Genomic DNA, 22,665 nt, shown 5'->3' with positions numbered 1-22,665 from the left:
TACAGCTCTTCTAAAATAAAAACTTCTCTTTCCCCTGGGTGCTCCTATGCAGGGACACTGCAGCAGAGAGTGTCACAGGACTCAGAGACCTGATTTCAGCATCCACAGACCTGCTTCTGACCTTTGACTGCTTACCCTTTCTGGGTTTCAATTTCCTCATCTGAAAAATGTGGGAAAGGAATTCAGTCTCCTTCACTAGACCATCTAGGAAGTTTGGAGAATTATGTAACAGAAATTGAAAATGACATGAATTGGCAAAGCACTCTAGAAGCCAGTTTCAAGTATGGCTAACATAGAACTAGTTGAACCAAAAGCTGGGCAATATTTATTTTTGCAGTACTCCTTGAATGACAGAGAAAATTCATCTTTTTTTCTGGTACAATAAGATCCTTGTGTGTGTGTGTGTGTGTGTGTGTGTGTGTGTGTGTGTGTGTATTTTCTTGGAACCTTGTTTTGCTCAAGTTAAGATGAGTGGCTGCAAGTTTCTCCTTGGTCTCTGAGCAGGACCCTCCAAATGGTCCATTTCTTAGACAGATTCAGTGATCATTTCTCAGATGGCTTCTGTGATGGTTACGAGTGAGAGGCTCCTGGAACAATGGATAGTGTGGAACAAGAGATGGCCCCTTGAGAGCTAAATTCTAGATCAGCACAGAAAGGTACAGAGTGGAGATATGCAACATTTCCAGAGCAAGCCAGATAGGGCCCAGTCGGCATGGTCAGACATCACCTCACCATTACTGATACAACCACAGAAAAGATTGGTACCTACGTATTGCCAGTCACCTATCTGATATAAAATGTATTCAGTTAAACCATCTGTGCCCAGGAAGGCACAGAGCATTGAATTTCTACAGAGTCTAATAGACTTGGAAAAGCATAAGAGAGAAAAAAAATTAACATGGTTATTCTCAAAGGCAAAGGAGGGTAAAAAAGGAGCAGGAGCAAGTGAGCAGTCATCACACATTAGACGTACATGTGTGGGTAAATAAAGCCCAGAACATTCTAGTTTGAAAGTCACCTTCATGTTTTCCATGAAGAAGTTTCTCATAAGAACCTTCTGAGGGGGTGTTTCTTTTTACTCTCATTCTACGGGGAGGAAGAACATTAAAGTTCAGAGAGCTAAAGGCCCTGAATCACAGATCTATCTCATGGTTCACCAGGACATTAGATTTCTACTCCAAAATCCCATGTTCTTTGTAGTATGCATTTCAATGCACTTAGGACATTTTATTTATGCTCAGGTTTGGCGAGTATTGTGATACACTAATTACTGGTGTGAAATTTGAAGAACAGAGAGATTAACTGACCACAGAGTTAGTTCTGTGGCTGTGTATTCTAGTTCCCTCTTGGCTTTCAGAATCTATGAACATCAGGAGAGTTGCCTTCCTCGTTTTAAATATACATGAGTTTCTAACTACTATATTCCATGAAGATAAGATTTTTGCATAGGTGATCCAAGAAGGTGAAGCTCTAACAGGCTCTCAGGGCATATGAGTATGCTGACCCCTCGTGAGAAAGAGTCCATTAATCATTTTTCCATTAACAATCCTGAGATTCTTCCAAGGTGTTTACTAATGAGAGCCAGAGGCAAAAGCAGCAGGTGAAACTGAAGGTCGGTAATGCTTTGCACAATTCAAAAAAATCGTCTTCCCAGGCAAGGATTTACTGAGTGATTATTCTCAAGAATGTCGCTTACATGCTTTCAGACTGCTAAGGTTATGTCTTCTGAACTTGTTTTTCTTTGGAGGTAAAAGCAATACTATTTAAAAATAATAACTGTGTGTTGAAGTGTGTAATTTTACTTCCTCTTTCCCCCATTCTCCTGGCATACCAGACAGAAAGTAATATTGGGCACAAATAGGCCCACTTCGTTTTCAAGAGGAAGAAATCCTGAGCTAGGAGACAGACTATCTTTGTCACCCTCTACAGTTTGCGTGACCATCCTACATGCTGTTTTCCACATCTGTAAAATGGAAACAGTATTGCCCACCATGCCTTTATGCATGTCAAGTGAAAGAGCCTTTTAGCTGAACTGAGTACCTTATGTCTATCCAGAGGTAAAATATTAATAAAATGAAAATAACTTTAAGCACCATTCTTAATCCTTTGAAATTCCTCCAATTGAAAGGAAACCCACCACTGAAAACTGAAATACCAACTTCACCTCCCTTGGAAAAGTGTCAACTTTTATTTTACCAGAATCTGACTTTCAACCCCTTATTCACCTTTGCAGAGTCTGCAATTTCCTGTGCTGAATCAGAAGAAGCCAAGATGGTATGTTGCATACCAGTCATCTTGGTCCATGTTGTTTTACATTTTCCTAGTACACTAGTGAGGATATTCTGGGAAGTAGGATTTTTGCTGAGCCTTTTATCTTTGAGCAACATAACTTTGCCTAAAAAGAGAACAAAACTGGGTATCTCCACAAACCCCAAAACACAATTAGGCAAGGATAAACCACTCATGGCCACAAGATGTGTGGGTTATCAACATCTGGGTGGGAAAAAGTAAAGGGTAGCAATAGAATACCAGATAAACTTGAGAATAGGGTCATCCCCAAATAGCACATGGGTATTGCCCAAAAAGTATGGTGGCCAATTAAAGAACAGCAGCTGAGACTGGGAGGGGGTCCTGCCACTGTGATAGCAGTTGACTCCAAGGGGCTCGGGGTTAGAAGGACCAAGAGGCTGGCATGGCCAGGCATCTACAAATTCTAGAAACTGACCTATGAGAAACTCATTTCAGGATGGCATTCTTGCTGAGGCGAAACTGCTGGGTTTGGAAACAGGATTGAGCTGGACAGAAGCAAAGGAAAGAAAATCCAGACAAAAGTGGGCAGGGAAATACTCAGAAACTCTGAAAGTATGCTCCTGTGTGTGTGTGTGTGTGTGTGTGTGTGTGTGTGTGTTTTAACACTATATAAGAACAACAGAAAAAGTTCTATGCATTTAGAAACATACCCTGAACCACTTCTCTTTTTAAGAGTTTTGAAAAACTAATTTCACATAAAAATGAGCAACAGAAATGTATCTAGGTCAACTCCCATACAAAGTTATTATAAGAAAAAAAAAAAAATAAGGAACAGAATCCCATCCCTATAGAGAGGCAAAAACATGCCAGAAAGTCAAGCCTAAGAAAAGATTAAAACATAACATAGTATTTCAAAATGAGCTAAGAAGCATTAATAAAATGCTTTAAGTCATGAAAGAACAACAGAAATTAGGATTAGAATAACTCTGGACACGGACTAAAAGAACAGAGGGAAGAATACAAGAACATAAGAGAAATGAAGTCTACACCAGAATGAGGTGTAAACACAAGAAGTGAATACAATAGCCACTGTCTTAAGAAAAACACAAGGTGAAAAAACAAAACTTTCTGAGGTGCCTGGGTGGCTCAGTCAGTTGAATATCTGACTCTTGATTTCTGCTCAGGTCATGGTCTCATAGTCATGACATTGAGCCCTGCGTTGGGCTCTTGCTGAGTACAGTCTGCTCAAGATTCTCTCTCTCTCTCCCTCTGTCCTTCTCTTCTGCTTGTGTGCTCTCTTTCTCAGGAAAGAAAGAAAGGAAGGAAGGAAGGAAGGAAGGAAGGAAGGAAGGAAGGAAGGAAGAAAGAAAGAAAGAAAGAAAAGAGGAAGGAAAGAAGGAAGGAAGGAAGAAAAAGAGAAAAACTTTCAAGATAAAAAATAAATGAAAGGATAGTAGTATCCGAGTGATAGGCCACATATCAAGGTTAGGCAAAGAAGATTCAAAATACGGATACTAGAAATCCCTGAAAAAGAAAACCAAATCAAGGAAGATGAACAAGTAAACAACTTTCCTGAAATTATTTAAAAACTTATTTGAGAGTATACTGCATACCTGAGAAAATCAATATGCCACAACAAACACCAAAACATATTCTAGTTAGATGACTGAATTTTACAGAAGAATGGGAAAAAAAACCCCTCCTTTGAACTTCTAGGCAAAACCAGCAAGTGACTTGCACGAAAAAGGAAATTAGATTATCAGTAGGCTCTTTAAAGACACATTTAAAATACTTAGAGAAAGAAATTGTGTGGCAAGGATTTATGCATCCAGAAAAACAACTGACTCTCAAGTGTAAAGGGCGCAGGCAGGTTGTTATTAACATGCAAGAATTTAGGGGATATTGTTCCCATGAGCCCTTCCTAAGGAATGAGCTGGAGACAAGTTGACTAGAGAGGCATTCTTGTAAAGGCTGATGGTGAATATCAATCAAATAGTTGCTGATGGGACTGAGACGAACTGGGGGTGAGAAGGGAATGCATATGGTATGGAATAGCTTATGCACAGGTCTTAGAGTGCAGTGATTACAAAGGGTGGAGAAATGGGAGAAGTATATGCAAAGAACAATTTTGATTGTCTTCAGTAATTATAAAGTATATTAATGGTAGCAGTACTAGGATTGATATTCTGAGACTGTTATATGTGTAACGATGGATAGGTGAATGAGTAATTGTAGGATATTTTATCCCTTTGTCCTTGAGAAATAGGACTTTGAGTGTGGAAAGAAGGAGGTACAGATATGATACTGGAGAGATTAAGAAGAAAATCCTGATGAAAAAATAATCCTGTAGGCCTAAATTTGATTTTCTTCTTTTTTTTTTTGTTAAATGATTCACTTGCCTTTATTTTAAAAAAATTTTTTAATGTTGTATATATTTTTTTTTGAGAGAGAGAGAGAGACACACACACAGCATGAGCAGGGGAAGGTCAGAGAGAGAGGGGGACATAGAATCTGAAGACAGGCTCCAGGCTCATGAGCTAGCTGTCAGCAGAGAGCCCGATGTGGGGCTCAAACCCACGAACTGTGAGATCATGACCCGAGCTGAAGTTGGACACTTAACCGACTGAGCCACCCAGGCACCCCTGAATTTGATTTTCAAGTGTCAGTATGATCTCATGAGACATTTTATCTTAAAATTATATGTAATATAGGTAAATGTCTGTATATGTATTTGTAAATATATGTATTTTTTCTATCATTGTCTGCTGAAGAGGCCTACAAAGAATGACCAACTCAGTAGCAACGAACATTCTTATGTACCCGGATTGTGGTCTTTAAATACTATGTCCCACTAACAGAAACCAGCGTTCCTCAGGGAAATGACTGGTTTCAAGCCTAGGGCTGGAAAAGTACATGATAGGGCTGGAATATCTTGTCATACTAATTAGTGAGGAAGCTATCAGAGATTACTTAGGTTCATATCGAAAGGACTTGGGAGCTAGCTTGAAGAAGTTCCCACAGGTCAAACATGAGACAATTTGAGTTAGGAAAGGATAATAACGGGAATAGACCCAAACTCATCAAATATGCAAAAACTCAAGAGTTCGTCATTGTATTTTTAAGGAAAACGAATTGACTACTATGGGACAATAATAGAAAGGCAACGAATCAGTTGAAAACTGGCAAGTAAAGCAAAGGAAGCAGGCATTTATCCTGCCTTTTCCACTATGAGCAGTACCATTGTGGACTGTGAGAAAAATGTCTCTAAAATGTGTTGGGAGCACATGGGGGCTCAGTCGGTTAAGTGTTCAACCCTGAATTTTGGTTCAGGTCATGATCTGATGGTTAGAGAGTTTGAGCCCTGCATTGGACTTTGTGCTGACAGTGTGGACCTGTTTAGGATTCTCTCTCTTTCTCTCTGGCTCTCCCCGGTCCTGCCTCCCAAATAAATAAAGGCAAAAATTTTTACTATGATGATGACGAGGCAAACGTACTTCCCCCACTAAATATAATATAAATAATATATTAGAATAGCACCATTTTGCAACCCCCAGGGAACTAACAGATCTTGTTAGTGAGCATCAACAGCAGCTAATGTCACAAAAAGAAAAAAGAGAAAGCCACTTATAATGGCCTCCTGATGAAAGAAAATATCACCAGTTATAGTCTTGTCAAAGAAATCAAACTGAAGTCTGATCAAGCCTCTGGATCTAGGTGCAATTTTCAGGAAATAAAGAACACAGAGCAATATATTCAATTGTACCACAGGGAAACAATCAGCAAAATCCAGGCTGTGGGAAACTCTACAAGGCAAATCCCACAATTAAATTAAATGGAAAAGGAAGGGATGGAAAGAAAATTTATAGATTAAAACAGACTTAAGAGACATATCAGAAAATATTTTTTAAAATGGTTAGTTATTTATTTTTGAGGGACAGTAAGAGCATGAGAAGGGAAGGGACAGAGAGAGAAAGAGAATCCCAAGCAGTCTCCATGCTGTCAGCAAACAGCCCAATGTGGGGCTCACTTCCAAGAACCATGAGATCATGACCTGAGCAGAAACAACCAACTGAGCCACCCAGGCATCCCAGGGCTCTACATATGAAAAATGTTAAGAGTAGGCAAGACTAGGGTGTAGCGAATGCTCACCTGGGTGATAAAACTCTAGAGCACTGCAAAAAAATGAGTAGTAAAATTCAGGATGTTGTTCCTTTAGGCAAAAGAACAGATTTATGATAGAATTGGGGCTTCTAGGGTAGCTACCTATCTGTTCCTTCTTGACCTGGGCTATGTTTACAAAGGTATTCACATTTTAATAACTAATAAAGTTATACATTTATTTTGTGTGGTTTTCTACATTTGATTTGTTTCCTCAAAAAAAGGTTCAAAGATTACCCACTGAACAATACCATACATTGTTTATGGATTCATACAAGTTAATGTGAAAGTATTACATTTGACAAGAACAATACCCATCATGCTCATGTGAGTGATACCCTCTATGGAGATGGAAGGAGAATGGAACCAGGGGTGAGAGGAAGCCAAAGGGTACTTCAAGTTTATCTGCCACATTCTAATTCCACAAAGGAAAGATGATGTAAATAAGTCACAATCTTAGCAATGATCAATCTAGGACATTGTAAACACATGTGTTTGTGTATTATTCTTGCTTAGCCTTTAGATCAAATTCCAAGAAATTTAGCTTGTGAATGCATATGGTGACTGAATGCAACAAATCCTCTGAAAATGTTTTGGGGCTACTGGCACGGCTGTGCTGTTAGTCTACCCTACTTCCTTTGAAAAAACTCATGCTTGATGGATTTGTTTCTTCACATTAAAGGAATGACAGTTCGACTCTCAAAGAAGTTTACTCATTGTGACTGCTCACCTGGTACTATTCTATAAGGGAAATAGAATCAGTATTTTCTCAATTTTGTGGAGATTGAAAGAGAAATATACAATTTGTTTACATCATCAATCCATTCCTTATTTTTTGGAGGATGGGTAAGATGATTTTATTGAGATCCAATTCAAATCCATGGAATGTTGCCAGATTATTTTCCCATTTGAATATTCGATTTTTCAAGATCAGTTATCTTCTCAGCCTAAATAAAGCTCTGTGTGCGTAAGTCTGTGCATGTATCTAGGACTGTGCAGTCAGTCAAATTAACATAAATCATTGAAAATTACTCATTTTTCATTATTTTGACCTTCTTGGACCTTAAGGCAATGAACCCCAGTTGGGCAAAGCATTACAAATGTGAAATATGAAACAACAATTGGCCATTCTACATTTTATTCCTTAAATATCCTTAACAATCTTATTCCGCCGTGGTGGAAAATGAATGTCTGGGGAAAAATTGCCTCAAGTGGTGTGGGTTGTGTGTGTGTGTGTGTGTGTGAGTGTGTGTGTTTTTTTAAATTTCTATGAGCCCCATAAGAATATCAACTCACATAAATAACTCAGTCATATTCTTCTCCATAAGCGTGTGTAAGGCATAAACTAAGTCATGATGACTCAAGAGTGACACAACAAAGGAGACTCACAGCCACGTGGCCCTTTCTGTATTTACCAGGAAGGTAGCTGCACAGTCTCTCCATCGAGGCCGCCACCGTGGAGTTGTGGACTTGGGCGAGCTGTTCGATCACGGATACCACCACCACACAGGCTGCAAGGGGACAGAACAACACGTCAGCAAAGTCCTACAGAAACTGTGCTGGAGAGCCTGGGAGGGGGCCCACATGGGGGAGAAGTAGAGGGATCTGGACTTCTCACATCTCTCAAACAAAGAAGGGCAGAAACCAAAGGACTCTGAACCCCAAGAGCCTGGGAGGAAAGGAGATGGAGTCTACTAGGAAGAAAATGGGAAATCCAGATGGCCCCAGAGGTGCATGATTGTGAACTGGAGGAGATAAAATGGAGGCACAGAGGGGAGGGATCCCCTTCTGCAGAGAGACAAAGGGAAGAGAAAGGGCGGCTGGGGAATGGTAGGTTTGTATCTGGACAGGAGAAAAACCTTGGATTGGGACAGAGAGGGATCCTATCATCCCATCTCTAACTGCAGGGCTTTCTTTGGACTGGGGCTGGCTGTCCTGTTCGCATTCCTGGGGAAGAAGAGGGGAGTTACCTCCGGTTGGTCAGGTGCGTCAGGGACGCAGTGGGCAGCAGGAGGAACCGGTCTCCCGCCCTGAAGTGTTGCACCACAGCCTCAGGATTACATTTCAGGTGGCATCATACACGCACCCAGAGTGGGAGTTTAAAATCCAGTGAAGCATGGAACATAGGAGATGGCAGAGTGAGACAGCCGCCTCCTCTGTGCCAGTGGCACAGTGAGGACGGATCCACAGAGGGTCACCTGGTCTGAGAAGAAGGCCCTGGTGGTCGCCATTTTTCTCTCCACAACCACCAAGGTGGGGCCCACACAGGAGGCGGGACCTGCCTATACCAAACCACGCCCCTCCACGCTTGTAGCCGCTTCTCTACTGGAGCTGGATGGATGCTGTGAACCAGACGCCCTCCTCCTCCAGACCAGCGCTGCGGCATTGCCTGGATTAACTATAGGTCAATTCTTGTTTATATATATGTTCTCCCTTTTCTCTTTATCTCTTCCCTCTTCTAGGTTGGTTATTCTGGTTATTGGTTTGCTTAAACAGACATATTTAATCCATTCTTTTGATGCATGTTCTACACCCCCTCCTTTACCTTCCTTTCTCTCCCTGGAATAATCAGGTCATATCATTTCTCTGGGTAATTTTATCTTCATTTCTTTTTCCTCACTTCCTGCCTCAATCTCATTTCTCTCTCTCTGGATTAAGCCTTTTAGTCTCTCTGCCTGGTCAATGTTCATTTTCTCTTACTCCCCATTCCTGTCCTTTCTCTCTGTGTATGCTTTTCCATCAGCACTGCCTGCACCCTGTATTTACTTGTGGTTGGTGTTTCTGGTTTTATGCTTTTTAGATAGTCTTTTATCTTTTGTTTGTTTTTTTGTCTGCTTGTTTGTTTTATTTGTTTGTACACTTGTGTGTCTTTGTTTTCTGTTTGTCTGTCTGTCTGTTTTCCTTTCCAGGGCTACTTCAAGGAACAAACCAAAGCACACCTGGTGGAGAGCCCAAAACATCACTATGAGTAGGGAAATAAAATAATCAAGGTCATAACAACAGAGAGCAAGTAACACTCTAAAAAAACACCTCCTGAATGGCCAGGCCCTGAGCAGTGTATGAGCCCCCTTTAATATAGCAGTACTCACAGGTGCAGAGCACATAACAAGTTTTAAAAACTTATAAGGGACTGAAAACTAGTCAAAATGACAAAACGGAAGAATTATCCTCAAAAGAAATTCCAGGAAGAAGTGACAGCTAAAGAATTGATCAAAACAGATATGAGCAACATACCTGAACAAGAATTTAGAACAATAGTCATAAAATTAATTGCTGGGCTTGAAGAAAGCATAGAAGACAGCAGAGACTCCATTACTGCAGAGGTCAAGGATCTTAAAAATAGTCATGATGAATTTTAAAATGCTATAAATGAGGTGCAAAATAAAATGGAGGCAGCCACAGTGCAGATTGCAAAGGCAGATGGGAGAATAGGTGAATTAGAAGATAAAATTATGGAAAAAGAGGAAGCTGAGAAACAGACAGATAAATTGATACAGGAGCACCTAAGGAGAATTTTAGAACTGGGTGATGCAATCAATGAACAATATCTGTATTATAGGAATTCCAAAAGAAGAAGAAAAGAGAGAAAGGGGCTGAAGGAATACTTGAACAAATCATAGCTGAGAACTTCCTCAACCTGAGGAAGGAAACAGACATTAAAATCCAAAAGGCACAGAGAACTCCCCTCAGATGTAACTTGAACTGTTCTTCTGCATTATATAGCATAGTCAAACTGGCAAAATACAAGGATAAAGAGAGAATTCTGAAAGCATATAGGGATAAAAAGGGCTTAACATACAAAGGTAGACACATAAGTGTAGTAGCAGACCTATCTACTGAAACTTGGCAGGCCAGAAAAGAATGGCAGGAAATCTTCAAAGTGATAAGAAAAAAAAATATGCAGCCAAGAATCCTTTATCCAGCAAGCCTGTCATTCAGAATAAAAGGAGAGATAAAGGCTTTCCTGAGCAAATGAAAACTGAAGGGATTCATCAACACTAAACCAGCCCTACAAGAGATCCTAAGCAGAACTCTACAAGGGAAATGCTGCAAGGAACACAAGGCACCAGAGACATCACTACAAGTATGAAACCTACAGATAACACAATTACTCTAAACCCATATTTTCCAATAACACTGAATGTAAATGGGCTAAATGCTCCAATCAAAAGACATAGAATATCAGAATGGATAGAAAAAAAAAAACAAGACCCATCTATTTGCTGTCTATAAGAGACTCATTTTAGACCTGAGGATGCCTTCAGAATGAAAGTGAGGGGATGGAGAAATATCTATCAATCTACTGGAAGGCAAAAGAAAGCTGGAATAGTCATACTTAGACAAACTAGACTATAAAGTAAAAGCTGTGACAAGAGATGAAGAAGAGGGCGTTATATAATATTTATAGAATCTATCCATCAGGAAGAGCTAACAGTTATATATGTCTGTGCACTGAATTTGGGAGCACTCATATTTATAAAACAATCACAATAATAAGAATGTGGTAAGAATCATACCACATAAGAATGTGGTAATAGCGGGTGGCTTTAATATTCCACTTATAGCAATGGATAGATCAACTAGACAGAATCACTATAGAAACAGTGGCCCTGAATGACACACTAAATTAGATGGACTTGACAGATATATTTAGAACTCTACATCCCAAAGCACTGGAATTCACTTTTTTTCTCAAGTGCATATGGTACATTCTCCAAGATGGATCACATACTGTGCATCTTCCCATGCACATTTTCAGATCACAGGCTATGAAACTTGAAATCAACCACAGGAAAAAGTCTGAAAAGACTGGAAAAGGACTGAAAAGAACATCCTACTAAACAATGAATAGGTCAACAAGGCAATTAGAGAAGAAATTTAAAATATACATGGAAACAAATGAAAATGAAAATATAACAATCCAAACCTTTGGGAAGCGCAAAGGCCATCCTAAGAGGAAAATACATTGCAATACAGGCTTATCTCAAGAAACTATAAAAATCCCAAATATAAATCCTAACAGCACACCTAAAGGAACTAGGAGCAGAAGAGGAAAGACACCCCAAACCCAACAGAAGAAGAGAAATAATAAAGATCAGAGCAGAAATAAACAATATAGAGTCCAAAAAAACAGTAGAACAGATCAATGAAACCAAGAGTCAGTTTTTTGAACAAATAAACAAAATTGATAAACCTCTAGCCAGGCATCTCAAAAAGAAAATGGAGAGGACCCAAATAGATAAAATCACGAATGAAAAGGGATTTATTACAATAAATCCTTTAGTAATATAAGAAATTATCAGGGAATACTATGAAAAACTATATGCCAAAAAAACTGGACATTTCTGGAAGAAATGGACAAATTCCTAAACACCCACACAGTAACAAAACTTAAATGGGAAAAAATTAAACAAACCCATAACTAGTGAAGAAATTGAATTGGTTATCAAAAATCTCCTAACAAATAAGAACTCTGGACCAGTTGGCTTCCCTGGGGAATTCTACCAGACATTTAAAACAGTGTTAATACTGATCCTTCTCAAGCTATTCCAAAAAATAGAAATGGAAAGAAAACTTCTGGACTCATTCTATGAAGCCAGCATCACTTTGATTCCCAAACCAGACAGAGACTCCCTAAAAAAAGAAAACTACAGGCCAATATCCCTGATGAGTATGGTTGCAAAAATCCTCAACAAGATACTATCAAACTAAATTCAACAGCATATAAAAAGAATTATTAACCATGATCAAGTGGGATTCATTCCTGAGTTGCAGGGCTGGTTCAATATTTGCAAATCAATGAATGTGATACATCATATTAACCAAAAAAATAGATAAGAACCATATAATCTTGTCAACAGATGCAGAAAAAAGCATTTGACAAAATACAGCATCCTTTCTTAATTAAAACCCTCAAAGTCGGGGTAGAAGGAACATATTTAAACATCATAAATGCTATTTATGAAAAGCCCACAGCTAATATCATCCTCAATGGGGAAAAACTGAGAGCTTTTCCCCTGAGACAAGGAACACAACAGGGATGTCCACTCTCATCCTGTTGTTTAACATAGTGTTGGAAGTTCTAGCATCAGCAATCAGACAACAACAAAAAAATAAAAGGCATCTGAATTGGCAAAGATGAAATCAAACTTTCACTTTTCTCAGATAACATGATACTCTGAATGAAAAACCCAAGAGACTCCAACAAAAATCTGCTAAAATTTATCCATTAATTCAGCAGTAGCAGGGTACAAAATCAACGTACACAAATCGGTTGCATTATTATACACCAATAATGAAGCAACTGAAAGAAATCAAGAAACTGTTTCCATTCACAATTGCACAAAAAACAATAAAATACGTAGGAATAAACCTAACCAAAAATGTAAAAGATCTGTATGCTGAAAACTATAGAAAACTTATGAAGGAAATTGAAGAAGACAAAAGAAATGGAAAAACCTTCCATGCTTGTGGATTGGAAGAATAAATATTGTTAAAATGTCAATACTATCCAAAGCAATCTACACATTCAATGCAATCTCAATCAAAATTGCACCAGCATTCTTATCAAAGCTAGAACAAACAATCCTAAAATTTGTATAGAACCACAAAATACCCTGAATAGTCAAAATAATATTGAAGAAGAAAACCAAAATGGGAGGTATAACAATCCCAGACTTTAGCCTCTAATACAAAGCTTTTATCATCAAGACAGTATGGTATTGGCACAAAAACAGGCACATAGACCAATGGAATAGAATGGAGAACCCAGAATTGGACCCACAAATGTATGGCCAATTAATCTTTGACAAAGCAGGAAAGAGTATCCAATGGAAAAAAAGCCTCTTTAACAGATGGTGCTGGAACTGAAAAACAATATGCAGAAGAATGAAACTAGACCACTTTCTTACACCATACACAAAAATAAACTCAAAATGGATGAAGGACCCGAATGTGAGACAGGAAACCATCAAAACCCTAGGAAACCAAGCAACAACATCTTTGACCTTAGCCGCAGCAATTTCTTATTCGACACATCTCCAAAGGCAAAGGAATCAAAAGCAATAATGAACTATTGGGACTTCATCAAGATAAAAATTCCTGCACTGCAAAGGAAACAACCAACAAAACGAATAGGCAACTGACGGAATGGAAAAAGAAAGTTGCAAATGACATATCAGATAAAGAGCTAGTATCCAAAATCTATAAGGAAATCACCAAACCCCACACCTGAAAAACAAATGATCTAGGGAAGAAATGAACAGAAGACATGAACAGACACTTCTCCAAAGATGACATCCAGATGGCCAATAGACACATGAAACGATGCTCAATGTCACTCATCATCGGGGAAATACAGATCAAAACCACACTGAGATACCACCTCACATCGGTCAGAGTGGCTAAAATGAACAAATCAGGAGATTACAGATGCTGGTGAGGATGTGGAGAAATGGGCACCCTCTTGCACTGTTGGTGGGAATGCAAACTGGTGCAGCCGCTCTGGAAGTGTGGAGATTCCTCAAAAAATTAAAAATAGAACTACCTTATGACCTAGCAATAGCACTGCTAGGAATTTATCCAAAGGATACAGAAGTGCTGATGCATAGGGGCACATGTACCTTAATGTTCATAGCAGCACTGTCAACAATAACCAAATTGTGGAAAGAGCCTAAATGTCCATCAACTGATGAATAGATCAAGAAGACGTGGTTTAAATATACAACAGAATACTACATGGCAATGAGAAAGAATGAAATCTGGCTATTTGTAGCAATGTGGTTGGATCTGGAGGGTATTATGCTGAGCAAAATAAGTCAGGCAGAGAAAAACAGACACCATATGTTTTGACTCATATCTGGATCAGGAGAAACTTAATGGAAGACCATGGGGGAGGGGAAGGGGGAAAAAGTTACAGAGAGGGAGGGAGCCAAACCATAAGAGAATCTTAAATACTGAGAACAAACTGAGGGTAGATGGGGGAGGTGGAGAGGGGAAAGTGGGTGATGGGCATTGAGTAGGGCAATTGTTGGGATGAGCACTGGGTGTTATATGGAAACCAAATTGACAATAAATTGTATTTAAAAATTAAAAAATATAAAAAACTAAATTAAAAAAAAAGAAAAGAAACTCTGCTGTAAGGCCAGGGGCAAGGAAGTGATATGTGTGTGTCCTTAGGAACACCAACCTTGCCAAAACAGAACTTGTTTGCCAAGCCTTTTAAAATCTGCTGTGTGCATAAGGGCACTGTGAGTTGTAGTAAAATGTAAAGTGTGCTAAGAAGATTGTGTGTTTGAGGGTACGAAAAACTGGTTGTCAGTTCAGTTTTGCCACTTGTAAGCTATAGGACTTTGGGGAGGTAGCTGAATCTTTGTTTATTTCCATTGCTTTTCAAACACATGGGAGAAAGACATGTGGAAATAAACCAGCCAGCACAGAGCAGAAGCTCAATAGACCTCAGTTTCTTTCCTCTCCCTTTTCTTTCTTTCTGCACCAGCTGACTTCATTGTGACTGGGATCATTCCCACCCCACACATGCTCCGCTGTGACTTATGGGCAGCTTTTTAATTTTAGAAAAGTGGTGGAAATTGCCCAGCATTTGGAGTCAGAAGACTTGGAATTGAGTCCTGCCTTTGAATCTTGAACTCACCATCCAGGCTTTCTAAGACTTGGTCTCCTCACTGCAAAGTAGGTAATAGGTTTCCTATAGGGCGGCTGTAAGGATTAAGTGAGATAGCAGTGTGTTTGGACGTGTCTTTGAAACCATAACACTAGTGTAAAATAGCATTTTACCTCCCAGCTAGAAAGCACTCTGTTTGAAAGCATTTACCAATATAATAAGTGTCTAGAAGGAACTTCAGATTAAATTAGAAATAAATTCCTTTCTCAACCTTGGTATATAAATGTGAAGGCCCAGAAATGCTATGCCGCCATCCCTTAGAAAGTTCTATCACCAGCCTTGATCTCCTGAATGCCTGGGAAAGCCCAAACTTCCTTTTTCCAAAGAGACAGGACTCTTTCTTCTACACACAAAGGGTTGGTAGGTCAATGATCAGTTAAGTCTGTGAGAGGAGATTGTTAGGCCTCAGAGAGATAAGAGGAGTGCCATTTATTAGCAGAGGTTAGTTTCCAAGGAGGCAAAAGAAGGCTTATGTCCCAAATGAAGTTCCAGTGTGCCTGGCCCAGTAGTGAACTCGCCATTATCCATCTGCTCCAGGAGCTGGGAACCCAAATTCACATGCAGTGTCATTCAAACCAGATTCCTACCAGGATTCCCTGAGGGAAGTGTCTGATAACAGATGTGACAGTAAAAGTGAGCATTTCTAGATAGAAAGAAATAAAATCTGTAAAATGCAGGATTGCCAATGAGCAAGAGACTTCCTCCTTTCTAGCCACTGCAACATCTGAGGAGGATTTGGCTTCTATTGCTCTGTATCCTCAGATAAAGCCGGACAAAGTCAGGCTCTCCTAGTCTGAGATAGTGTGATCTTGAAAACCACAGCCTCACTGCTCTGAGAGCACCTGATTATTATCAACACCAACTATCAAGGTTGATTAGATGTGCTTTTAACCTAATCCATGCATTGAGGGTTTTATTACATGCAATGAATTTACCAGCTGATACTTATGGCACTTTATGGCCTAAAAAGCATTTTCGTGTGTAGTTTGTTTTATTTTAAAAATAACATTTCAAAATACAATGCATTGTGATCTCATTTTTGGAAAAAAAACACAGAATAGTGTAAATAAAATAAACATCATTTAAATCACCCAGAGATAAACCAATTTCACTTTTACTTTAAATATATAAAATATATTTAAAATATGTGAACATTTTCTTTTTTTAATTTTTTAAATATTTTATTTATTATTGAGAAAGAGAGAGATAGCGTGGGCAGGAGAGGGTCAGAGAGAGAGGGAGACAGAATCCAAAGACAGGCTCCAGGCTCTGAGCTGTCAGCAAAGAGCCTGATGTGGGGCTCAAACACAGGAACTGTGAGATCATGACCTGAGCTGAAGCCAGACGCTCAACTGACTGAACCACCCAGGTGCCCCTAAAATATGTGAATATTTTCAACACTTATAATACTTTTACCTCCTAATTTATGTCTCTGCCAATCACCTCTTAAATAAGGGAGAGCTAAATAAATTTTAATAACTGCAATTGAAAGACAATTATAGATAATTATATTGCAGTGTGGTAAGAGGATGTAGTGTGGTATAGTTGAAAAGGGAGTGGCTTTGAATTAAAAAATAAACGGGTTCAAATACCGGGTCAGTCAGTTATAAATAGTGTAACTTGAGCAAGTTACCTACTCTTCTGGAACTGCATTTTTAAGAGTTTAGAGTTATACCAGAAGTTCTGGATGGTGGGAAAGGCGTCTACTCTCTCTAACTTTGAGTGCCTGATGCAGGGTGTGGCTTGGAGTCAGGGGACAGAGATGTGGCCGACTTGAAGCAAGCTGACTGCAGAACCAGCAGAGTGACATTTCAGGAGTCAGTTGTTGGGGGTCTCTGTAGGAAAAGGTTACTGGGTGCACCTGAAGTCGTGTTCTGACTCAGTCATCTCCTCAACAACATTGCTTACTCTCATTTTGTTGTGTTGCAGGGCATGATTGCACTTCTCATTCTGGTGTGAAACAGGCAGTGCCAACTTTTGTGTCAAACAGCAGATTTGATAGCAAATAGTCATGACTTGCAACTGGGGATCAAAGAAGGCGGTGGACATTGGTTGAAATCTTGCATAACAATTACTTCATGTGGCATCTCATCAATGAGCTGCTCTACCCAGAGTGGACTTGAAATACAGTTATGCATTTGTTTTAATACAGGGCTTGGAAGGATCAATGCAAGAGAATCGTGCTGCTCGAAACCAACCTGCTTCTTTGTACTTATAGATATGGGTTTTTCTTTTACTCAGAGGAATTCCATCAAGGACTCATGACTTTGGTGGCTCCTCCTCAGGACTGCTTGCTACAATTGGAAATCATTAGATAAAAAGGAGCCAAAAAAAAAAAAAGAAAAAGAAAAAGAAAAGGTCAGCTGTCTCTGAAGATGGGGTAGATTTTGTCCAGTGAAAGAGTTATGCTCCGCCCAGTAAAGAGTTATGATCAAAGGGCTCTGCAGAAAAGTGGGTAATGGAGTTTGAAATATGTAAACGCCCAGGTTGGGCTCAGCTTTGATTTGAATCCTGTTCACTTGGACATCCCCACCTGTATCCAGGGCGCTTAGCTTCCCTCCCAGCTGTATTGTTAATTTAGGGTCTGCAGTGCAGTGTGTTCTGAATCCTCTAGTCGGCAAGAATGGAGAAATGACTTTGCTGTAGTTTCTAATAAGAGGTTCCACTGTCTTGACAGGCTAAAGGATGTTTTCCCTGAGACAGATGCATGAGCAGAGCAATTCCTCCCATTATAGACCATTCTCGGGCTGCTAATAAAAGGCCTGGCTCTGCTAAAGTGAGTTTGTCCAAGCTACTGTTCATTCAGAGAGAGTGAGAGTGGTCTAGTGTGCTCAGTGGTCACTATCGGAAGTCTCCTATGGAAAATCTCTTCTCACGTGGCATCTAAAAATAATGAGTGTGATAGAAACAGACACTTCTGATACTGGAGGAAAAGAAGTGAATGGGCCACAATAAAAACACCTGCCACAGGGATCTGCTTCTGGACACATTCCTCTGGTAGGTTGTGGACTCTACCCAGAACCCTTTTGAAATGAAACAGGACTCTTGCAACTCTAATTATAATCATATCTGTGCTGGCTGGAAATGCAGCCAACTGCAGAGAAAGGCTAAAAGACTTCCCATTTGTGGAAAGCCTACACTTCATCACAAAGCCCAGAAAGCATTTGGCAGTCTTCAGAGACAGGGTCAACATGACTATACTTCCTTTTTGACCCAACGTGGACACATGAATAATTCATCACATGGCTAGAGTATGCTCTGCAGTTTTCAACGTGTTTTTGCATAATCATCTCATTCAAACTTCACAACAACTCATAGATGTAGGAATTATTGCTCTCATTTTACAGACCAGCAGACAGAGGCTCAGAGAGGTTAGCTACCTGGCCAAGTATGTGGCTAATTAGCAGGAGAGCTGCGACTGGAAAACAGTATGTATTGAGTCCCTTCTGGATGGAAACCCTGGGATGGGCTCTGAGAAGGTGCTGGAAACAAACTGATATGGTTCCTGCCCTCTTAGAGATGGTATTGTATTGGAGAAAAGTGATAGTAAACAAGTAAACAAACACATAATTATAAATAATTTTAGGTGCTATGAAGAAAAGGAAGAGGGTGAAGTAGCAGAGGGTAATGAGGATGGGGTGGTATAAATCCCCTTAGCTAGAGCCAATGAAGAAGGCTTCTCTGGAGAATACACACACACACACACACACGGGCTAATATAGTGGAAACGATCATAAGGAGCTGGGGTCAAGATTTGTAAGGGGTGAGGGGACCTGATGCCCACTTCGTGATATAAAGCTAGGAAAACCTGGTGTCAGTATCCAGTGGTGAAAGATGAAGTTCAGAGAAAGGAAGATGCCAGTTTCATGGGCTTTGTAGACTGCGAAAGAGCCAGGGATTTTTCCAGAGAACAATGGGGAGCCATGGCTGGGTTTTGTGGAAGGATCTGCTGCTCTCTGATCTGTGACTTAAATTATCATGCTGTCTATGACAGGGAGGAAGGTAGTTAGGGGGCAAAAGTGGGAGCAGAGAGATGAATTAGAAGGTTATGTTGGTCCTGGAGAGAGATGATAATGGATTGGAGAGAGTAATGAGTGGCAGTGGGGACAGAGAAACTTAGACAGATGTGGGATTTATCATGGAGGTTAGCCCAATACAGTTTATTAATGAATTGGCATGTGAAGGAAAGAAGTATGAGGACAAGTGGGAATCAAAAATGATTCCTTTGTTTGTGGTTTGGGCCCCAGGGAGGAGTAGAGCACAGGTTTGGGGCCATACCACACCTGGGTTTGGGTCCCTGAGTCTCTATTGGACCCATGTGACTTTGTATGTCCCCCCCCCCCCCCCCGCACCACAATGCTGCTCCTCAAGCATCTAAATTATGTTTTCCTCAGATTTCCCTGCCTGGGTGGGAGCAGAGGATATGGTTTTACATGTTTACCTTCTCCTAGGCCTTTCTCATGTTGGTGAAAAGAAAGGGAAATAAGAAAAGTATGAAAGTAGTCACTTAAAATTACCTTCCTGCCATTTTTGTTTCCCTATGTTAGTAGTTACTAACCAGAGATGGTAGCACACAACCCAAGTATGAATATTACACCTTCACCCTTTTCTTTTCCTCATCTCAAGGTCCGGACATGGATGGGGAGAGGTTGGTAAGAGAAGAAAAGAGAGGGAAGGGAGGAAAGAGAGGAGAGGAAGAAGCTATGTTACAGTAGACAATGGAAGAATCTGGGAGTCAGAGAGACCTGGGCTCAAGTCCTGCTTCTCTGACTCATGAGCTGATGTATCTGGCAGGATGGTCAGCCTCTCTGAACCCAGATTTTGTTACCTACCAAATAGAATAATAATGCTGACTTGTGTGGTACACTAAACATGGCCATCTATTTTCCAGTCCTCTGAATCTGGCCTTGTAACTCGTTTTATCAGTAGACCATGGAGGAAATGACAGCATGTCAGATCTGAACTCAGGCCTCAAGAAGCCTTCCAGCTTCCATTTTTGCCCTCTTAGAACATTACAGCTATGAGCTTGAACCAGCCTGCTGGAGAAGCCACGTGAAGTGAGATCAGGTTCCTCAACCAACAGCCTGCCAACATTTGTGAACGAGGCCATTCTAAATCATCCAGCCCCTGTCAACCCACCATCTACCAGCTGAGTGCAGCAGCAGGAGTGAGCCCAGGAAGTCTGCAGTGGGAGGACCACCCAACTACGTTCAGACCAAAATTGTGAGCCCACAGAATTGTGAGCTAATAAGTGATTGTTGAATAAGTGCAGAGTAGTTTGATACTCACCACAGGCTATCTGACACACCCGGCAAAAGCACTGTGGGAATTCAGTGATACAACACACAAAATGCATATGCTATCTAGCAGAGTAGGCATTTAACAAATACCTACTGTCAGTTTCTACTCCAGCTGCTAAGACCATGGGGCAAAGACATATCCTCTTGGGGCGCCTGGGTGGCTCAGTCGGCTAAGTGTCTGACTTCGGTTCAGGTCATGATCTCACAGTTCATGGGTTTGAGCCCCACATCAGGCTCTGTGCTGACAGCTAGCTCTGAGCCTGGAGCCTGTCTTCAGATTCTGCGTCTCCCTCTCTCTCTGACCCTCCCCTGCTCACGCTGTCTCTCTCTCTCAAAAATAAATAAAATATTTTTAAAAAGACATATTCTTTGTGACTCTTAATAAAATAGAAACTCAGAAACTTGTCATTGAAAAACATATTGCCATGTCAACAGTGTTTTTACTTTTCTATAGCTGAATTTGATTTTATTGCTGATAGGTAGTATTTTCACTACATTTGGGCAGATTAGGGTCTGTGGCTTAACCTGACCATCACCTAGAACAGCACTTTTATGAGTAAATGTGCAGTGAGTTCCAAACTGCCAACGTTCCCAAGAGCACCGGCAATGAGAGAGGCACTATATTGGGCAATTTCCTGGTGAGAACAGAGCCTGGGGGCATTCAGGGGTGAGCAGAGCCCAAGCAGTAGTGGTGAGAGGAAAGAAGCAGACTGTGTTGAGAGACCTCGGATGGTTGGTTTAGAAGCATGTAGAAAGCTAATAATAAAGAGATGAGAGTAAAGACAGGAGCCATTCCATCCTGTTATTAATTCAACACATGGTTCTTAGCACCTACTATGTGCTCAGAAGCTTGAGAAACATGAATAAACATGAATAAAAGGAGTCACAGACCAGGAGGGAAGCCTGATGACTACAAAAACAGTCCAGTCATGGCAACCTGTAAGTGCTATGGTGGAGGGACCTGTCAGTGCTTGGAAGCACAGAGGCAGAAGAAACTAACTCTGCCTTGGTAACCAATGACAGTTTCCCGGACAGAGTTGAGTGTTAACAGAATGAAAGGACCTTATTTGACAGGAAAAGGCAGCACATGCCTTCAAGAAGAGAGGAATAGCATTTTTAAAGACTTGGCTATGAGAAAGAGAAGAGTTGGCCAAGGCTGGAGCTCAGGGTCTGTGGGAAAGACAGAGTGAGAGAGGTAGAAAGGGATCCCACTGTGAAGAGCCTTGAAGGGCAGGCCATAGGGCACAGGCTCCAAATGCTGTAGAGTCTACAGTGTAGACCAATGGTTTCAAACATTTTGCTTTGTACCCCCTAAAAAAAATTTGAGAAACTATGTATCCCCTCCAAATTTTAATGGATGTTAAAGTAATATTAATGGATATCAATTTAAATAGTTACAGAGTATATAATTCTTGGCTGACTGTAAATATTAATGGTAGAAATCATACATTAATCTCTATGTATCCAAAGGACTCTAAATACCTCAGTGATTTATACCTATACTCATCGACTTAAAAAAATATAAGCTCAAGCTCTTCTTTCACAGTGAGAAATTTAGTTGATAATCCCTCTCCTTGAATTCATATTTCAATAAAAAGTCTATTTCCTTGAATTTTTCTTCCATTATAGGATTGTATCTCAATGTAATATATTTTTATGGTTAAATGTATTTTATTGATGGCACTGTTATACTTCTTAGTGCTAAAAATGTGAATAAAATTTAAATGGAAATTTTAATTTCCTGTGAATATAACTCTAAGTATTAAAAATTCTTGATAGAGTTTTCATTATTAGTAAAATTAACTTTTCTCAGCAATATGTATTGCCAATTTAATAAACAATTCTTAAATAATAAAAGTAAAGTTTCATTGGAATTGCAATCTTAATGAGATGATTAGCCTTTTCAATTAGTACTTATGTCTGATGAAGAATATTACATATTCATGTAAACAGGCAAGGTTCAGCATCATGTCTGTTTCAATTTTTATTTTTAAAGAGGTAAGTGCTGAGAAAACATGTTTATTTAAGTAAATGAAATAGAAGGACTTTTAATAGAGAAATGTCACTATTCTTTAACTCCTTCTGAGTTAAATGTCAAAAGTTTTAAAGTGATCTGTCATTGGCAATTATTTCAAATGATCTATCACCTGAAAACCCCATTAAGTGCCCCTTCAATCATGTTGAAAGCAAAAGAACTAGAAACCATCTGACTTCCAAAAACATTTGTTACCTAATCAATAAAATCTTTCATTTTCTCAATTTCTGGGATATATATAT

General features: G+C 39.8%; 1 protein-coding gene and 1 long non-coding RNA gene across 6 annotated transcripts in view; one reads left to right on the top strand and one right to left on the bottom strand.

Moving 5' to 3' along the window:
• Positions 1-22,665, bottom strand: part of AOAH (acyloxyacyl hydrolase) — a 167,654-nt gene that overhangs the window by 133,774 nt on the left and 11,215 nt on the right. For all 5 annotated transcript variants that reach the window (XM_029925011.1, XM_029925004.1, XM_029925019.1 and 2 more), the window contains exon 2: positions 7,824-7,919. In XM_029925011.1, coding sequence (XP_029780871.1) covers positions 7,824-7,919 — 96 coding nt within the window. The remainder of the gene's footprint in view (positions 1-7,823; positions 7,920-22,665) is intronic.
• LOC115280262 lies at positions 15,026-17,451 on the top strand. The gene is made up of 2 exons (XR_003903727.1): positions 15,026-15,096; positions 17,018-17,451. It is a non-coding gene; the product is annotated as an uncharacterized LOC115280262 (long non-coding RNA).

Source organism: Suricata suricatta, chromosome 2 (assembly GCF_006229205.1).
Source record: "Suricata suricatta isolate VVHF042 chromosome 2, meerkat_22Aug2017_6uvM2_HiC, whole genome shotgun sequence".
Lineage (NCBI taxonomy): Eukaryota > Metazoa > Chordata > Mammalia > Carnivora > Herpestidae > Suricata > Suricata suricatta.
The sequence above is the reverse complement of the archived record's forward strand: the minus strand, read 5'-3'. Positions and strand labels throughout refer to the sequence as shown.